Here is a 16387-nt window from a genome sequence, read left to right on the forward strand (position 1 = left end):
AAGGCTCAAGTAAATATTAAATAAACTTGGGGATCAACTTTGTAGAATTAATTGCTTTAACACTGTGCACCATGCCCATATTGCTGCTGAAGTACACCGTAAGATTATGTGATCATAAGTTTCTCTCTGAAAGCTAAATTTTGCACAATGAGTTGTCCTGTGAAGACACATCATTACTGGATGCAGTTTTAAACCTGCCTCCCCCCCACAGCAGCAGGCGGTGAGAGGGACTTGATGAGGCGCTAAATGGCAAAAGTGCAACCCTTAAACAGATGGGGGAGCTATTGGCTAAGATGTAATTATACTGCCCCCCCCCCACACCGTGCGCGCGCGCACACACACACACACACACACACACAGAGATACAAAGATACAATCGCGCACACACATAGTCAAAGAAAAAATTAAAAAAAAACTCCCTTCAGTTTCTGTATGTAAGTGGTCTCTGTATTTCATTATCGTGAAATCATTATTAAATACGTAAGTAAATTTTGTATACGTCTCCTGTTTCAAATATGCAACTCCCAATGAGAATAATGAGAGTAGTTACCCTTGATGCAAAGAACGTGGTTCTTAGTACCACCTAATCTTTTTTTTTTCTTCTTTTTTAAAAAAAAAATAAATTTACTTGTTTATTTTGTGAAATTTTATCCACACGACATTTTCTAGCCAAGGCCAGTAAAACGGACCTCACTGCGCTCAGGCCAAGGCTATGTACATTTGGTGGCGCACGCATGGCGCACAGAGCCAAAGATAGAGTAACAAATCAGGAATTTCCCTCCTGCCACTCCTGAGAGCACAAGAGAGGACAAAAGTTACGGATTAAGCTCTTCTTCTCAGAGAAGCAAAAACGTAAAGCGGTTCATCTTTTGTCAAGATCATAAATATACAAATATCCAGATTCGTTGAGGACGTTACTTTGGAAAGTTGTTTTTTTTTTGTTTTTTTTTGCGTTATTATTATTTTTAATTTTCGTTATGCGTCTGGACCCATCAGGTTTGAACGATGGCCTGTTTTAGAAACACTGAAGGATTAAATCGTGCATTGCAGCAGAGCAGCATTTTCCTAGAATACTGCGATTTGAAAGTTTTGCTTTTCTGACTTTTTGTCAAGTCTCTCCATTGGAATTGCTGTGACTGGACACTTTTCTGCTGCGTTGGGTTTCTCAATGGCGTAGGTGTTGGCAAGAGTTTTAAAATCACCTTTGGGGCAACGATTTGAAATCTGTGATGCACAAAGACGTGCTTAAACCCCTTTAAAGAAAAAAAAAAAAAAAAGCCATCAACACTTTCGAAGAAGGGACATGCGGAGTGAAAACGGCGTCTAGAAGGATGCTGCTACTTGTACAATGGAAGTGAAGAACTCTTTTGCTGTTGTTGCGGTGGTTTGTCTCTTCTTTTGTCCCAGTTTCAGCCAAGAACTCAACTCCAAAGGAAAGAATGTATGCAAAGCGCCCGGGTAAGCATCAGTGCAGAGAAAAATAAGCCACTGATTGCTCATCTAAAGCAGTTTGTTCGACAGCTTTCCTCGGGACATTTTTTTTTTCTTCTTACTTTTCTTGCGACATGATTCTGAAAACAGCAGTTTCAGTAAAACCAATGTTATTGTCTCAGCCACCAACTATTTTATATTTGCTTAAAAGAATGGTAGCCGTATGTGGATTTTTTAAAAAACGGATCGCAAATTAATAATAATTTCACAAAGTTGACTTTTTTCAGTAGTGTTATGAAGAAGTAGTGGTTCTCACTAAAGTGAAAAAAAGTGACCGAAGATCGTAGGAAAACAACGGACAGACTTGTTTCTTTAACTCTTTCTTTGACATCTACATCAGTCATTCTTACTAAGACTGTTAAATAAGTTATTTTTTTTATGATGTTGATTTCTTTTCTACTTGAAACGTGTTCCAAATCCGCTGCGTTGCGGAGTCCTTTTAAGACAGCAGCAGTACAGATGTGTGTATCTGGGACAGGAGGATTAATTGCTCTGTATGAAGCGTTCCCTTTGCTCATCGATCTACAGCATTCTTGGTACCCTTTGACAAAGCATTGTGCCTGATGGTGCTCTTGCAGACAAATTGGAGGACCCAAAAATGTTTAAAGGAGTTTAGTTTTTGGCATTGCAATATAAAGATCAGTAGAAGAAATGAAGAGGTCCAAACATCAAGTTGTCCCTCTTAAATGTTGAGGTATCCATAAGAAAGAAAAACATTTTATGACCTCTAGGATTTAGGCTGAGTCTGTGGATGTCTGCTTCCTAAAGGAAAACACATCCTAGTCCACAATTGCTGACTACAGCATCCAAATCTATTGGACTTTGGAACTGTGGTAGGAAAGAAATAACAAATTTAGTCCAAGACTGGTCGGTACAATGAAAGATGTGTGATAAGAAAACATCCGCTTATAATTGTTGAGTAATGTTTTGTTTCTTTTAAAAAAAAACTTGTTTACAGACTTTGGTATACACGGGCACAAAAATAAAGAGGTGTAAAATGAGGCTTCTCAAAGCAAACTGACAAATGTTATATGAAATGCAAAGTAGATTTCTCTCTGGTTCACACAGTCACATATTAAAACTAGAACCAAGGCAGTCAGAAACTGTTACATCCCGCGACATCCCTGAATTCCAAGTTTTACCCTGACCTACTTTCAGGGTAAGTTAGGGTAAGTCGCAAGATGTTGCAGTCTCTCAATTAAAATGTTAACCCTGACCTACTTTCATAGGTCAGGGTAAATCAAAGCATAGGTAGATCAAACACTAGCTTTGATCTACGGTCTTACTCACATTGGCCTTTTCCCTTGTCTTTCTAGGTTACGGTAAGTCGCAGGATGTTGCAGTCTCTGAATTCAAAATTTTACCCTGACCTATTTAGAAGAATCCTACTTTTGTAGGTCAGGGAAAATCAAGACATGGGTAGATCAAAGCACTAGCTTTGATCAAAGCACTAGCTTTGATCAAAGCACTAACTTTGATCAAAGCACTAACTTTGATCTACGGTCTTACTCACACCAGTCTTCTCCCTTTCTAGCTTATCCAGTTCCTGAGTATAAAAAAGTTTAAATTTGACCTTGACCTAGTTTTCTTAAGGTCAAGGTCATCATCCCCTTTTCATCACCTTTACTGCCTGAGTAATGTGCTTTTTGTTTCATAACAGTTCCAAAGATATTTGGTGGACTAACCCCCCTTCACGGGATGTAATTTTTAAAAAAATTACAGCCTATTTATGAAAATGTCGGTGTGACTCACCATAAAATGGACTAAATTTAACATGAAACCTTCATTTCGGCAGTCAACATTCATTGCTCACTTTTTCTTCCAATCCTGCCCATTATGGGTTTTTTATGTTTTCATTTCCTCAGACCTGAATGCAATGCTTGCAACACTGAAGCAGAAAAAAAAGTTTTTAAATCCACAAATCAGCAGCAATTGAAGTCCTTGGCAATGCTGATTGGTACATTCTTTATGAAATATAGAAAGGCAACGCAATCTCTCTTCACATCAGTGCAATATTTCTTCCTGCCTGACGTAGATTAGCTGTGCATATTAAGGATAAACTCTGTCTGGAGTTCGTCAAGAACCTGGAGCAACACTGTTGTTAAACACTGAATATGATAGCACAACACATAAACAACACGGTTTGTTCTTTCATAACAAGTGAAAGCATTAATTTGGTTGGACCTGTGAACATGTTCATTGTGACAGGATCAAAAACAACAACCTTCTTACTCGTTTTCTTAACACTACCCAGCATCCCCCGACAATGTTGGGAAATCTAAGGTGTTGCAGGAGCACCACAGGGGTCACAGGGGCCACATTGGTCCTTTGTAGCAGTGCCTAAAAAGGAGCTGCAAAATAGGCCCCGTCCACACGATGACGGATGTTTTGAAAACACAACTTCTCTGTTGCGTTTACGCCTTCCGTCCACACGACAACGCAGATATCCGGAACGAAAACCCAACTTTTTAAAAACGCTGGCCGAGGTGGGTTTTTAAAAAAAATGCTGGGTCTGCGTTGTCATGTGGACGGTGTATCAGCAACTTTTAAAAACGCTGACGTCTTGCCTGCGACAAAAACCACTGTGATGTCATATTTATGACAACAAAACACGTAGGATTCCTATTGGATAAAATTTGACTCAATACTGCCACCACATGGTTTGGCATGCTTATAGCCGTCTTCAAAAACGCACTGCTGCATTTACGTATGGAAGGAGATGTTTTTGAAAGTGCTGTCGTGTGGACGCGAATTGTTTTCGATGCGTTTTTAAAAAGTTACGTTTTAAAAAAAACCCATCATCCTTTGGATGGGGCCTATTTCTGTCAGTGTTCATGATCTGTTTTCAGTTTCCAAGGTTTGGGAGACCTAAAACATGATATATTGCATGGACCCAGGTGTTTAAGGCTTTCAATTGTATGCACTGTATACAGATTGAAATAACCCCCTTTCAGACAAATATGCAAAGATGTGCCACCATGTGCTAAACACATGTATCAGGAACTGCCCTACATATGTTAGTATAATCGGCCACATCAGTAAGAACTGTGAAATCAAAGAGCCATGAGTTGGGTGTGGGTGCTACTGCTTTGGTTTGTGTGTGTTTCACAGGTTCTTCAACATTATCCTCTCATGCTGATTATCGTAACTTCTTTTTCAGACAATCAGGATTTGTGTGCTGCAGCGGATGGAAGCAGCTAGGAGATGAATGCCTGACACGTATGTACTACACATAGAGGCTGCATTTATCTTTAGCTCAGTGTGAAAACAGATTAATAACATAGGCTGTTCTTGTTCACCTAAGCTCTCTGTGAAGGCAACTTCACCTGCAAGGAAAATGAGGTGTGTGTCAGACCAAATGAATGTCGCTGCCGTCATGGATACTTTGGTGCAAGCTGTGACACTAGTAAGAGATTATTTTACATTTACTACAAATAGTTGTGATTTTTGCCTGTTGTCACATGAGGATATAATATTTTACATATAGTACAGTATAGCACTTTTCTTATCTTACATTACAAAACAAATAGAGTGAAAGTAGAAATACTTACACTTGAGCTACGTCAGTTAATTAATCATTCTGTAAAGTATCTCAAAGACTGTTGGGTAGATTAATATGAAATGTTGTAGTTAATGGAGCCCAGAGGATAAAATAATTTGTTAAAAAGAGTCTGTTAATCAAATTTGTGAAGTCAGAGGAATTGTTCACATTTCCTGATTACAACACCGTCTTTTTGCAGAGTGTCCTGCCCAGTTCTGGGGGCCTGACTGTAAAGGGAAATGTAATTGTTACCCAAACGGTCAGTGTGATGACTTGACCGGGGCGTGTACCTGCAACCACAATCGTTGGGGACCTAACTGTGAGAATGCTTGTTTATGCCAAAAGGGCAAATGTGACCAAGAGACAGGAAAATGCACATGTCACCCTGGTGCCTGGGGTCCTCAGTGCAACAACAACTGCTACTGCAGCATCAACTCCATCTGTGATGCAATGACAGGCCGATGCCTGTGCACTCCTGGATGGACCGGGAGGAACTGTGCAATCCAGTGTAACTGCAACAACTCACCCTGTGACCAGTTCACAGGACGCTGCCAGTGCCGGGAGAGGCTATGGGGTCCGCGGTGTGAGCGATACTGTCAGTGTGTCCATGGCAAGTGTCAGTCGGATGGCTCATGCACCTGTACACCAGGGTACCGTGGGAAGTTTTGCAGGGAACCTTGTCCTGCCGGGTTCTATGGTCAAAATTGCAGGAACAGGTGAAAGCAAATACTCGGCATGCATCAGAAACACAGAAAGCATACAGTTTTGTGGATGTATCACATTCATTTCCCTTCACAGAACCATCTTATGGGGCAGTTGTGTGTTTTTGATCAGAAATAAGATTCCCATTATTCCATGATCGTTAGTCAACATGTTGAAAGCAATTTGTGTTAAGTGCTTCCCTTACAACACAAGGCCAGAATGAGCAAAGCTAGAGTACATCATTGTTTATCTCCCTCTTTCAAAGCCCATTAGAGGAATGTTTTGAAGCACATGAATACAGGTTATTTCCTTGATGTTTTAGGTATTTTCCAAATCAGTTTTAATACCTCTAGTAAGGGGATTTTTCTTGTAATATATTTTTGTTGTTTTCCTTGATAGGTGTGGGCATTGCAAGGGCCAGCAGCCCTGCAAGGTGACCGAGGGACGTTGCATCACTTGTGACAGGGGCTGGAATGGGACAAGGTGTGACCAGTTGTGTTCCAAAGGCTTCTTTGGCGAAAACTGCCAGGAAGTGTGTCCCACCTGCAAAGACGGTCACCACTGTGACCCAATTCACGGAAAATGCACACACTGCAACCCTGGCTGGATTGGGGACAGGTACACTAGAATTCCAACTCCACATTTAAAAAATGTTAAAATGTTGCAGTCTGTTCATCTTTCTTGTGGAGATTTGTCATTTCAAAGTCACAGTGTCATAATGACAGCACCTTTAACTAGTAGCAACTGTAATACTAATGTATGTACTGTGATGTTGTCTGACTCATACTGCTAAGCTTGAAAACAACTATTGTTACGACATGCCTTTGCAATAGGTGTGAGGTGCGCTGCCCCAATGGCACATACGGCGAGAACTGTGAGAACAACTGCAGTCACTGTTTTAATGGCATCTGTCACATTGTCACCGGAGAATGTCTCTGCGACCCAGGGTTTTATGGCACCTAGTAAGTCAAAAGACATCTAATAAGACAATAAAACTCAAAGATATGTATGCTGTCAGCACTTTCACATTAGACATGCTCTTATTTTATTCTTGTCACACACTTTTATTTCTCAGAAACTGAATGATTATGCTCTTGTGTTGAGGCATACTTTTACAGACAGTGTAAAGTTAAGAAGAGAAAAGTTAAATTCCCATCATCTTCTGCTGTAAGATAAAATGCCCAGAAGACAGAACTGATCCATTTATTTTTTTCTCTTTGCTTTTATATTTCATTTATCTGTCACCTGGAATAAGTATTAAACTGTTTTGTTTTTGTTTCTCCTGTGTACTCAAGCTGCAATATGACCTGTCTGCCTGGCCAGTATGGAGTGAACTGCAACCAAACCTGTTCTTGCCATGATAAGAGCTGTAATCCTGTGTCTGGTGCTTGTTATCTCCGTAAGAAAACCATCCCTTTTTGAAATTACTGTATAGGAAAACAGTTGGGTTTTTTTTTCAATATACAGAGAATTCTTAACACAGAAAGCCATGAACCACTGTTATCATATGGACAATTAATGGATTTGTTCATAAGTATCAACCAACACATCTATTCAGGTCAGTGCAAGAGGTGGGAGAGTCAATTCATCAGAGCTTGATAGTGTTTCCAGACCCAGACTGGTGTCCTTTTTATGGCTGTGTTTATTGGCTCAGTTCCTGTTCAACCAGAGAGAGAGGGGAAGAAAAAGAGGTAGTTGGAGAGGAAGAGGGAAGAGAGAACAGGAGGATGATGAAATCATGTGATGAATGCAATGGAGGAAATAGAAGGGAAAATAAGAAGTTGGATGTCAGGCAGAGGTAGGAAGTGAACAGTAAGGAAAGGAAAGACAAGATCATTGGAGAGAGAACACAAAGATAACAGGACTTTTGGGTGGTCTACATGATGGGCAGTGGCAGGTTGAGTGGTGATATCATCCTTTTTGCATTACTCAAAACTCCCAGGCCATTTCCCTTTCTTTATCAATCCATGAGTACCGAGCAATGACAGCTTGTCACATCCAGACTGCCCAACAATTTGTCTCAGTCTCAAGCGACAGTGTTTAGAGCAGAGGGACACACCCACTCACCCCTTAACTGAAGGTTCACTCCTCTTCTGCTTTCATCAGCTTTTGCAAGCATCAAACATCATCTGATGAATGCTGTTAACTCTGGAGAGTGTCACATTCGGGAGGCACAGTGTTTATAAGTCATCACTGAGTCTTGATGAAGGATGTGTCACTAATGGGAGGTTGCAGATCGGAAGTTATTAGCAGGAAATCAGCTGCAAAAAAGGAGCGAGGTCTCATGTCTTGAGGCAGATTACCTAAAAAGGGTTTTATAGAAGCAAGCAGGGATTTGAAATCAGTTGTTGATGCAACATGCTCTCATTTCATGATTATCATTACTGTTAATCACATTAATTAAGATTAAATCCCATTCACTAAATATTCTGCTCATTTGGATGTAATTGAAGAGTAATTCATACCAAAAAACAATACGCTAATGTGTTTAATGTCAGTGATGACAGGGAGAGAGATTTGTTGAAACTGGCTTTTGCCACTGTGACAATATGGCACACCCAGAATTATCTGCATCTTGTCATTCAGAGCCCAACCAGCGGATGGGTGTGATTGCATCTGGAACCCTGGTCTCCTTCTTGGTGATTGTCCTGCTTTCGCTGTTGTGCTGTTGCTGCCTGTGTCGACACAAAGACGACCACAAGTAAGTGATAGATTGGGTCAGCTTCACCTCTGTGGTCATCGATAAGGGCTTGAGTTCCAGTGCGAGGCTCACCCTGGTTAGGAAAATATTTTCTTTTTACTCTCACTCACAGCTACCAGGTTGTTAAATGAATAACTGCATATAAATTGCACTTTAAGTGCTTTTATATATTGACATTACACTGTGAGAAGCAATGTGAGCTGCCTTAGAGCCCTCAAAAGAGGCATGGGTCCAGGCTTAATATGCCTCTTTTGAATGATTCATTTGGATTTCCATGGCGTCATCCCTTTTCAATCCTAACCAAGACAACTCTACCAACAGCAAAAAAGCCAAGCGGATCCTGTGTGGACGATTCAGCAGAATCAGCACTAAACTTCCTCGTATTCCACTGAGGCGACAGAAACTGCCCAAAGTAGTTGGTAAGCCCCAAAACTCTTTCTCAAATCTCACTGCGGCACTGCCAGAGGCTGCTGTGTTTTACGTAATCGTCCTGTCTGGTGCTTGTACAACAGTCTGCTTACTCGTAGCTTCATTAAGAGCCAATGAACGCTTAGCACAGGTCATGAATTTAATGATATTCAGATGTTGGCATATGAAGAAGGTGTCAGAGAATATGAAAACCACTTTTGTATGGAGACAATGACAGCAGTGAATGTCAGGTAGTGGCCATTTTCTGGTCGTGCTACATTAGTCTGCCTCCTAGACGATGAATAGGGTAGAAAAGTATATGGTAGCTGCCAGGTGAGTATAAGGTTTCATTTGAAAGGAATGCTCTGGTTTTAGAGTCTCTTATTATTTTTGGCATCTGCAAATGCCATGTGTTCATATTATTACAACCCGAACCCTAGCTGTTTTCTTTTCCTTCTCATTTTCTTTACTCCTTTCTACCATCTTCTTTCCCAAGAAAATTTTTCTTTGGCTGAGGAGGAGGTTGTGTTGTTAGAAGGCCAGTCAGTCAGGGGGCCTCGGTAGTGCTGAGTGACGCGACTATCAATGACTGCACTGTTTGGGTGGACGGCACTGCTCCATGTGCAAGTCTCGTGGTTTGTGACAGATCTGTCTGTGACTGTTTTTTCAATTGTACACAGAGGAAATATGTTGACGTGTTGAAAGCTGCCATACAAAGTTTAAAATGGTTATTCTTATTCGGGATGAATGAAAATTTTAATGTTTTGAAAGTATACAATTGTCTCTATGATAAGCAGATAGCCATTGTGCCAATGTTAGCTATGTGATCTCAGTATTCAAAGGATTATTTTCATTGGAACATTACATTCTGTTGAAGGTTAAATTTTGCATGACAAAAAAGTGATAACTTCTTTAGTTTACTATGAAAAAAAAAAAGTTTTCTTGCATGGAATTTCTAATATTTTCAAGTTTGCTCACTGTACAATTCTGCGCAAAAATAGTTTTACATAGCAGTTTTGTGCTTTGCTTTAGTGTTCACGCAGCATGAAGAAACCCTATAGTCTGATTGTTAATGGGAATGAAGTTGGTGTGATGTGGAAGGACTTAAAACAAGATGACCTGGTTTCTTCTCAGTGGCTTAGCAGCATGTACCTCCTCTCTTATTCAAGTGATTATCTGTCTCCTTCATGCCAGAATATAACCAGGACAGTGTGTGAGATATTTATGTGCTTGTTTGTGAAGAGATTGGCCATATGCAGCACTGTGCCAGACTTATCTGCACACAAAGATGGAATACAATGCCTTTCCAAATATCCATTATTTAGCTTTTACGGTTGGAACTTTTGCATTTTCAGACAACAGTATGATCGTAAATGTTTTGTGTGTCCCTCTTGTCCTTTCTGGTTCATCCTGTCTAGTTGACTGCTTCTCCTCCTCTTCTGTTGGGCTACCTATAGAAGCATGGTCTGCCGACATTTATAAATTCAAACTTTGACTGGGGCTACACAGTGCTGCACACATACACACATTCCAGAGGGGGGCCCAATGGGACTGGAGACAGGAAGCGGTCAAATTTACCCCAGCCCATGTCAGACCTGTGATTTATCCACACCAGGGTCAGTGGCAACAGATGTGGCAAGACAAAACCTGAAAGGACTGAGAATGAAGAAGTGAAGACAATATTTGCTCATCTGTTAGCATAGCTAACCACAGAGAAATAATCACACGGACCTGCTGTGTCTCGTTCACCTTTTGGCAGAACTAAAACTGTTAGCTTGTTATTTTGGCCTTCCACACTCACATATGTACTCCACGCCCTAAAGATACATATCTACCCAGCATTCCTGGCATCCTGTCTGTCAGAATGCTTCCCCAGTGGTGTGGACTCAGAGTAGTACCATTGAAGGTGGCAAAATTGGAGTTTTAACACTCAACCTCACATTCGTGCAGTTTTTAGCTGCCTCAAGAAAACAATGTTCCACCTTTTAAGTCGTTATTCAAAATGAAGCAAAAGACAAAAGGGCTGCTTGTGTTTGTTTCTGTATGGTATAATTTTATAAATATTTAGAAATTAATGACATCAGTTATTGGACATAATTCAGTGCTTGTTTTGAATGTACACATTAACCCAAGGGCTATTTCAGGGTGTCTGTAAAATATTGTTTCCACATTTAAAAACATTCTGTTGCACAAATTCTATGTCACATTCTATGCCCAAATTTCAATTTCTAGTTTTCCTTTCCCATCACAAATCTCTTAGCTCTTTCAGTACCTCTACCACTACCTTTGTTTAAGAGTCCTACCATGAAGCAACTGCTGTGGCAGTGGAGGTTTGCAGCCAAGATGTGTCAATAATGCCCCGCTGTGCTTCGACCTCCACGTATGGAGGGATCACAGTGGCATCCAGTCTGGAGAACAATCCTCCCCACTAGACCCTCAGTCTGGAGGGAGCAGCTTTCAAGGGCGGCAGTTGTTCCTCGCTGCATACAAGTGATGTCATGAAATGCCCATGTGTTAGCTTGTGGACTATCTTAACCAAAGTCCTTGCATAGGTTAGCTGCTCCACATTCTTCATTCAGCCTCTCTGCCTGTCTGCTAGACAGTTAAGGTCCTGCATAAGGATACCTTTCATTTTTTTCATAGTCATCATTTCGTTGAATTTGCACAAAATTTTGTTTGTCCCCCACACTACTGGATAAATGTGCAAAGTACAATATGATGATTGCTATCAGTGTCCCACATCTACAAAAAGTTAACATCATTTTACATTTTTACTGTGACCTCAGAGACAGTCAGCTTTCATTATTCTGGTAAACAGGATACTCTTAAATAATCACATAAATTGGTGCCCGTCTATAAACACACTGAAGTGTTTGTTATTCTTATGAGTAACACTGAATCATGTGGGTTAGCTTCGTAGTTAATTTTGAATCTGATTAATGTGATAGACTTGTTTTATTTGTTTTTAATCATCATGTCATGAAGTTGGATACCTAAGGCGGTAACTTCCTGAAAATGTTATATAATCTGGAAAGCTTGATAAAAGTAGCTGCCAAAAAAGACACCAAAATGTTGGAGTCCTTGATCATGGCATCATAAGATACATGAAAGACACACACACACACACACACACACACACACACACACACACACACACACACACACACACACACACACACACACACACACACACACACACACACACACACACACACGGATCAGGGATGACTTCTGATTTAACAATAACTAAAATAAAGTCACGAGACAGAAAGTCAAATGGCGTGAGGCACACATAGACACAGAAAGCATGCATAAACATCAGGTCAGTTCATTAAGTAAAATAAGTCAGACATGTTTAGTTTTCTCTCTGCGGTTTGCTGAGCATATAAACATACCAGCTGAAGTCATTTTATCTGATTTCTCATTATATTAGAACCTTCTACGATTGAGGAAGTCTGGAAAAGTCCTTCTGTAGGTCTGTTAAAGTACCTCCATCTTTGATATCAGCCCTGGAGCAGTCAGAGCATATTTTGTCTCGCTTGCAGAATTTATGTGAAATTTAAACAGTAGCATGCTGTCCTCATCAAGCATAAGGACAGCACCCTCTGATAGATGGATGGACGGACGGACAGACAGGACAGACAGACAGACAGACAGACAGACAGACAGACAGATAGATTGATAGATACTTAAGGTCATGCCCAATAAGAAGATTGTCAACATTTTGTCCTTCACAAATTGTTGTCGTCGTTAAAGTGAACAGTCAGCAGAAAGCTGCACTGACTGGAAAAGAAGAAGTAAAGGAAGACATTGATGAATAGCCACAATTCAACATACATACTGCTGAAAGAGAAGATTCTGTCTAAGATGATCGCATTCTCTTTTCTGTCTCTCATAAATAGTGATGACAGGGCAAAAAAAACCCCAAAGGATGAAGTCATTACATCTTGTCTGTTAAAGGTCAGGCTACCATTAACGTTACAGTACCTTTTATGTTGCCATTGGCCTAAAATTCAAAAGAATTGTTAATAATTTTGACTCAGTTTACTCAGGATAAATAAAAGTGACGCCATTAAATTTTAATTCACAATGTCATCATAATGTTCTGGTCACTATTCGCTCAGGAACAGAGGTAGAGATTGTGACAATGCTTACTTTTAATCAGATGCTGAATTGATGAACTAATCTGGAGTTTATATCACTGTTCTTCATACATGTTTAAATAACTAATGGTAATTAGTTATTTGGTGTAGCATCTAGCATGGGATCCCCTTGTTTTAATTTCACTTTGAACCACTCCTTCAAAGTCACCACACATACTACACTGTATGTCTGGCCATGCATTGATCTGAACTGCAACGTGACTGCTATGGAGGGTCTCACAGATTGCTAAAATAACAAGAGAAAACCATAATAGCTCATAGACTCTTGAATCATTTATTTTTCATACTGTACATTTGGTTGTATTTTCACACAAAAAATCATTTTAGTAGCTGTCTGTGCAATCTTTCAATGGACAAGTTTTTCTCTTTTTTCCTTTTGGGTAAACAAGGAGCCACCAATGTACCAAAAATCAAAATCAAACTTTATTGTTAATGTCGGCCACATATGATGATAATAATATGACTCTCTGCAAAACAAATTTTAAAGAATGAATTCAAGATTTTCATATTTTGAGGCACAAAGCTAAAAGATAATTTTCACTTTCCTAGCGCTGGTTCATTCACTAATGAACTAGCCTGCTTGTAAAAACAATCAAATACAGTATTTTCTGCAGATTCTCTCAAAGCATTGCTTTCTACATCTCTACCGCAGTTGTGCAACTGAGTGAGAACAGACTGTTGTTTTTGTAAGACAGTATAATACCCTCAGGCTGACCTTTTTGGGTTCTGTGTTTGTTGTCTGTTCTCAGTAGCCCACCATGACCCAGAGCACACCTTCAACTGCAGTTTCATCGAGCCTCCTTCAGTGGCAGAGCAAACCTCCTCCTGGTCATCCCAGGAGTCTTTTTCCTCATTTGAGAGTGGAGACGAGGGGCCAGTTTACTGTGTGCCTCATGAAGGTAAGTCATCATAACAATAAATAAACAGCTCAGCTGCCTGGGCTGATGCACATATAGAAAATGCATAGTTTGTCTTGGACAAGTTTGAACCTTTTCATGTATACACACTAGCTAATGATACATATTTCTGTAGAGGTTTGTTTGTTACTGTACATTGATGTACCCACTTCTGCAAAGCTCATTTCTTTATTATTTAGCATCTTGAGAACATGTACAGGAAACGGAACAGTCCAGTTGGTATGTGACACAGGACAAAAGTGTGCAGATGGAAATTGATGAACTTTGGTGCATACTTTGTAGTTTGGTCTAGTTTGTATTCTCTCTTTGACTCATTCAAGGGCTTTTACCATACATATCTTATTATTTACGGTAATTCAAACGTTTATGAACCCTCCCTATACTGATATGAAACCACTTTCTATCTGTATTACCTTTTCCGACACTTTTATCTACTGTTTAATGAACTTTTGTGTCTCATGGAAGTCTGAGACTCACGGAATGTACCGCACTTCTGGATGCCGTCAGCCAATAGAATGTGCGTATGGTATCATGTGCCTGCCAACCAAAAATCCGCAATGAGGTGAAGTCGCGGGTGTTGATGCATGAATGCGTGAGGGATTACTTAGTGTAGCAAATTGAGTCCTACTTCAAAAACACCGCAATAAAAATAAAGCTAATTAAAATTAAACTAATTTTATGGATATAAAGTACTCTTATACTGGGTCATTATTTGATGATTCTAAATGCTAGTCAAAAAATATTAACTACAGTATATTTATCTAAGTTAGCTAATATTAGCAATATCTGGCTACTTTTACATTAAAGCAGTACTGCTGGTGGCTAGTAGCTTCTTTGTGCTAAATATTGATTTAATCTTTTGCAATAGATAAATGTGACTCAGAAACATGTTATAGACTTTCGTCATTTGATACCATCTTACTTTAATTAATTGATAGAATATATTGTTAAAATGTTTGCTGTGTTTGATAGCATTTGACTAATTCCATTTTCCGATGATCCATAGAATCTGTGAATGAAAGCAAAGACAAGTGCAGCCCCAGCCCAACAGCAGAGAAGCCAGATCCTGTTCTTAGTGAGGAGGATGCAGGGGAGTACACCTCCCTGAAAGACACCAGCATTACAAAAGGAGAAGGCAGCGAGCAACCACTGCTCAAATCGTCTGACAGCGAAGGCTCCACCAGCGGCTCAGATTCCACCAATGCAGCACTCTACGCCCGCATCGCACGCCTCTCCAAGCAGTCCAGGGAAGATGATTGCAGCGTTAAGGATGGGGATGGCGCCCCCACACCAGAATCGAAGCGCAATGGAAAGCCACCACCTTCACCTGGTAAGCCCAAACCACGTCCACCAGACCCAGCTACTAAGCCCAAGGTATCATGGATACATGGGAATGCTACGGGTTCTCCCCAGCTGGAGCAGCATGGGGGGATGAAGGCACTTACAGTGGCAAAAGAGAAAAAGAGAAGCTCCAGTGATGGCTCGTCCAAAACAGAGGATCAGCAGAAAATGAGGAAGATCCATGAGCAACAGAAAAAACAGGAGGAAAAAGGAGCAGAAGTCAATGGTTCACCCAGCAAACACAAATCTACTCGATGTAAGAAGTCTGGGGACGAGCACAGCAGTCCCAGTCACATGGAACACATAAATGGGGTTGTACAGAATGCTCTCAAGAAGATAAGTAACTTCCATAGCTCATCATCTGAGAAAAAGAGTGCAGAGAATCCTAAGGATATCACCAAGGAGCCACCCAAGAGTCCAAAGGTGATCCACCCTCATATAAACTCTGAGGCTGCCACACTCCTGGCTGCTCAGCTCAAGGAGAAAACCCAAAGCATCAACAGAAATGAGGGGACAGGTCTGACAAAAACCAATGGTCTCTCCACTCCCAAAGGAAACATGGAGAAGCCAACACCTCCACAGAAAGCCAAGAGGACCCCGTCTAGTGGACTGAGTCAGCAGTGCTCCAATAAGCCCCTGCTGCCTACCTCAAGCAGTCTCCAGAAAATGGTGGCACCCATCACCACCGACCTTGGGAGTCCTGAGGCCAGGGGCCCGGAGAAGCAGGATGTGAATGGGTCAAGGTCAGGGGATCCAATGCTAGATTCTACACCAAAAAAGACTCCCATAAAAAAGCCTCCAAGAAAGAAAGGCAAAGAGGGTACTTTGGATACAACTGAAAGTAAAATACCCCAGCAAAAGACAGCCATAATGCCACCGCAGGTAGTGAAATGAGTGTTTTAATATAGACATATGTGATGCTCAAAGTAGATGTTGTATTCTTTTCCTAAGACACTTCAATGGATTTTGTTAAAAGGTAAACCAGTTTTCAATCAAGGAACTTTTGTCTCTCTCTGTGTGTGTGTGTGTGTGTGTGTGTGTGTGTGTGTGTGTGTGTGTGTGTGTGTGTGTGTGTGTGTGTGTGTGTGTGTGTGTGTGTGTGTGTGTGCTGATACTCCACGAA

The 16387-nt window shown here is 40.6% G+C and overlaps 1 protein-coding gene across 1 annotated transcript; it reads left to right on the top strand.

Moving 5' to 3' along the window:
- The first annotated feature begins 802 nt into the window (after positions 1-802).
- Positions 803-16158, top strand: scarf2 (scavenger receptor class F, member 2). Its single transcript, XM_068310245.1, has 11 exons — positions 803-1458; positions 4652-4710; positions 4796-4897; positions 5232-5748; positions 6134-6352; positions 6568-6696; positions 7030-7133; positions 8321-8435; positions 8757-8854; positions 13756-13905; positions 14930-16158. Exons 1-11 carry the CDS (start codon positions 1349-1351, stop codon positions 16156-16158), a joined length of 2832 nt encoding a protein of 943 aa, XP_068166346.1. The 5' UTR covers positions 803-1348.
- Positions 16159-16387: the final 229 nt, after the last annotated feature.

This window comes from Antennarius striatus, chromosome 3, assembly GCF_040054535.1.
Source record: "Antennarius striatus isolate MH-2024 chromosome 3, ASM4005453v1, whole genome shotgun sequence".
Classification (NCBI taxonomy): Eukaryota; Metazoa; Chordata; class Actinopteri; order Lophiiformes; family Antennariidae; genus Antennarius; species Antennarius striatus.

Coding starts and splice junctions, on each gene's coding strand:
- scarf2 (XM_068310245.1), top strand. CDS start 1,349: ATGGAAGTGAAGAACTCTTTTGCTGTTGTTGCGGTGGTTTGTCTCTTC. Junction 7,134..8,320: donor GTCTGGTGCTTGTTATCTCC/GTAAGAAAACCA, acceptor CTTGTCATTCAG/AGCCCAACCAGCGGATGGGT. Junction 8,855..13,755: donor GAAACTGCCCAAAGTAGTTG/GTAAGCCCCAAA, acceptor GTCTGTTCTCAG/TAGCCCACCATGACCCAGAG.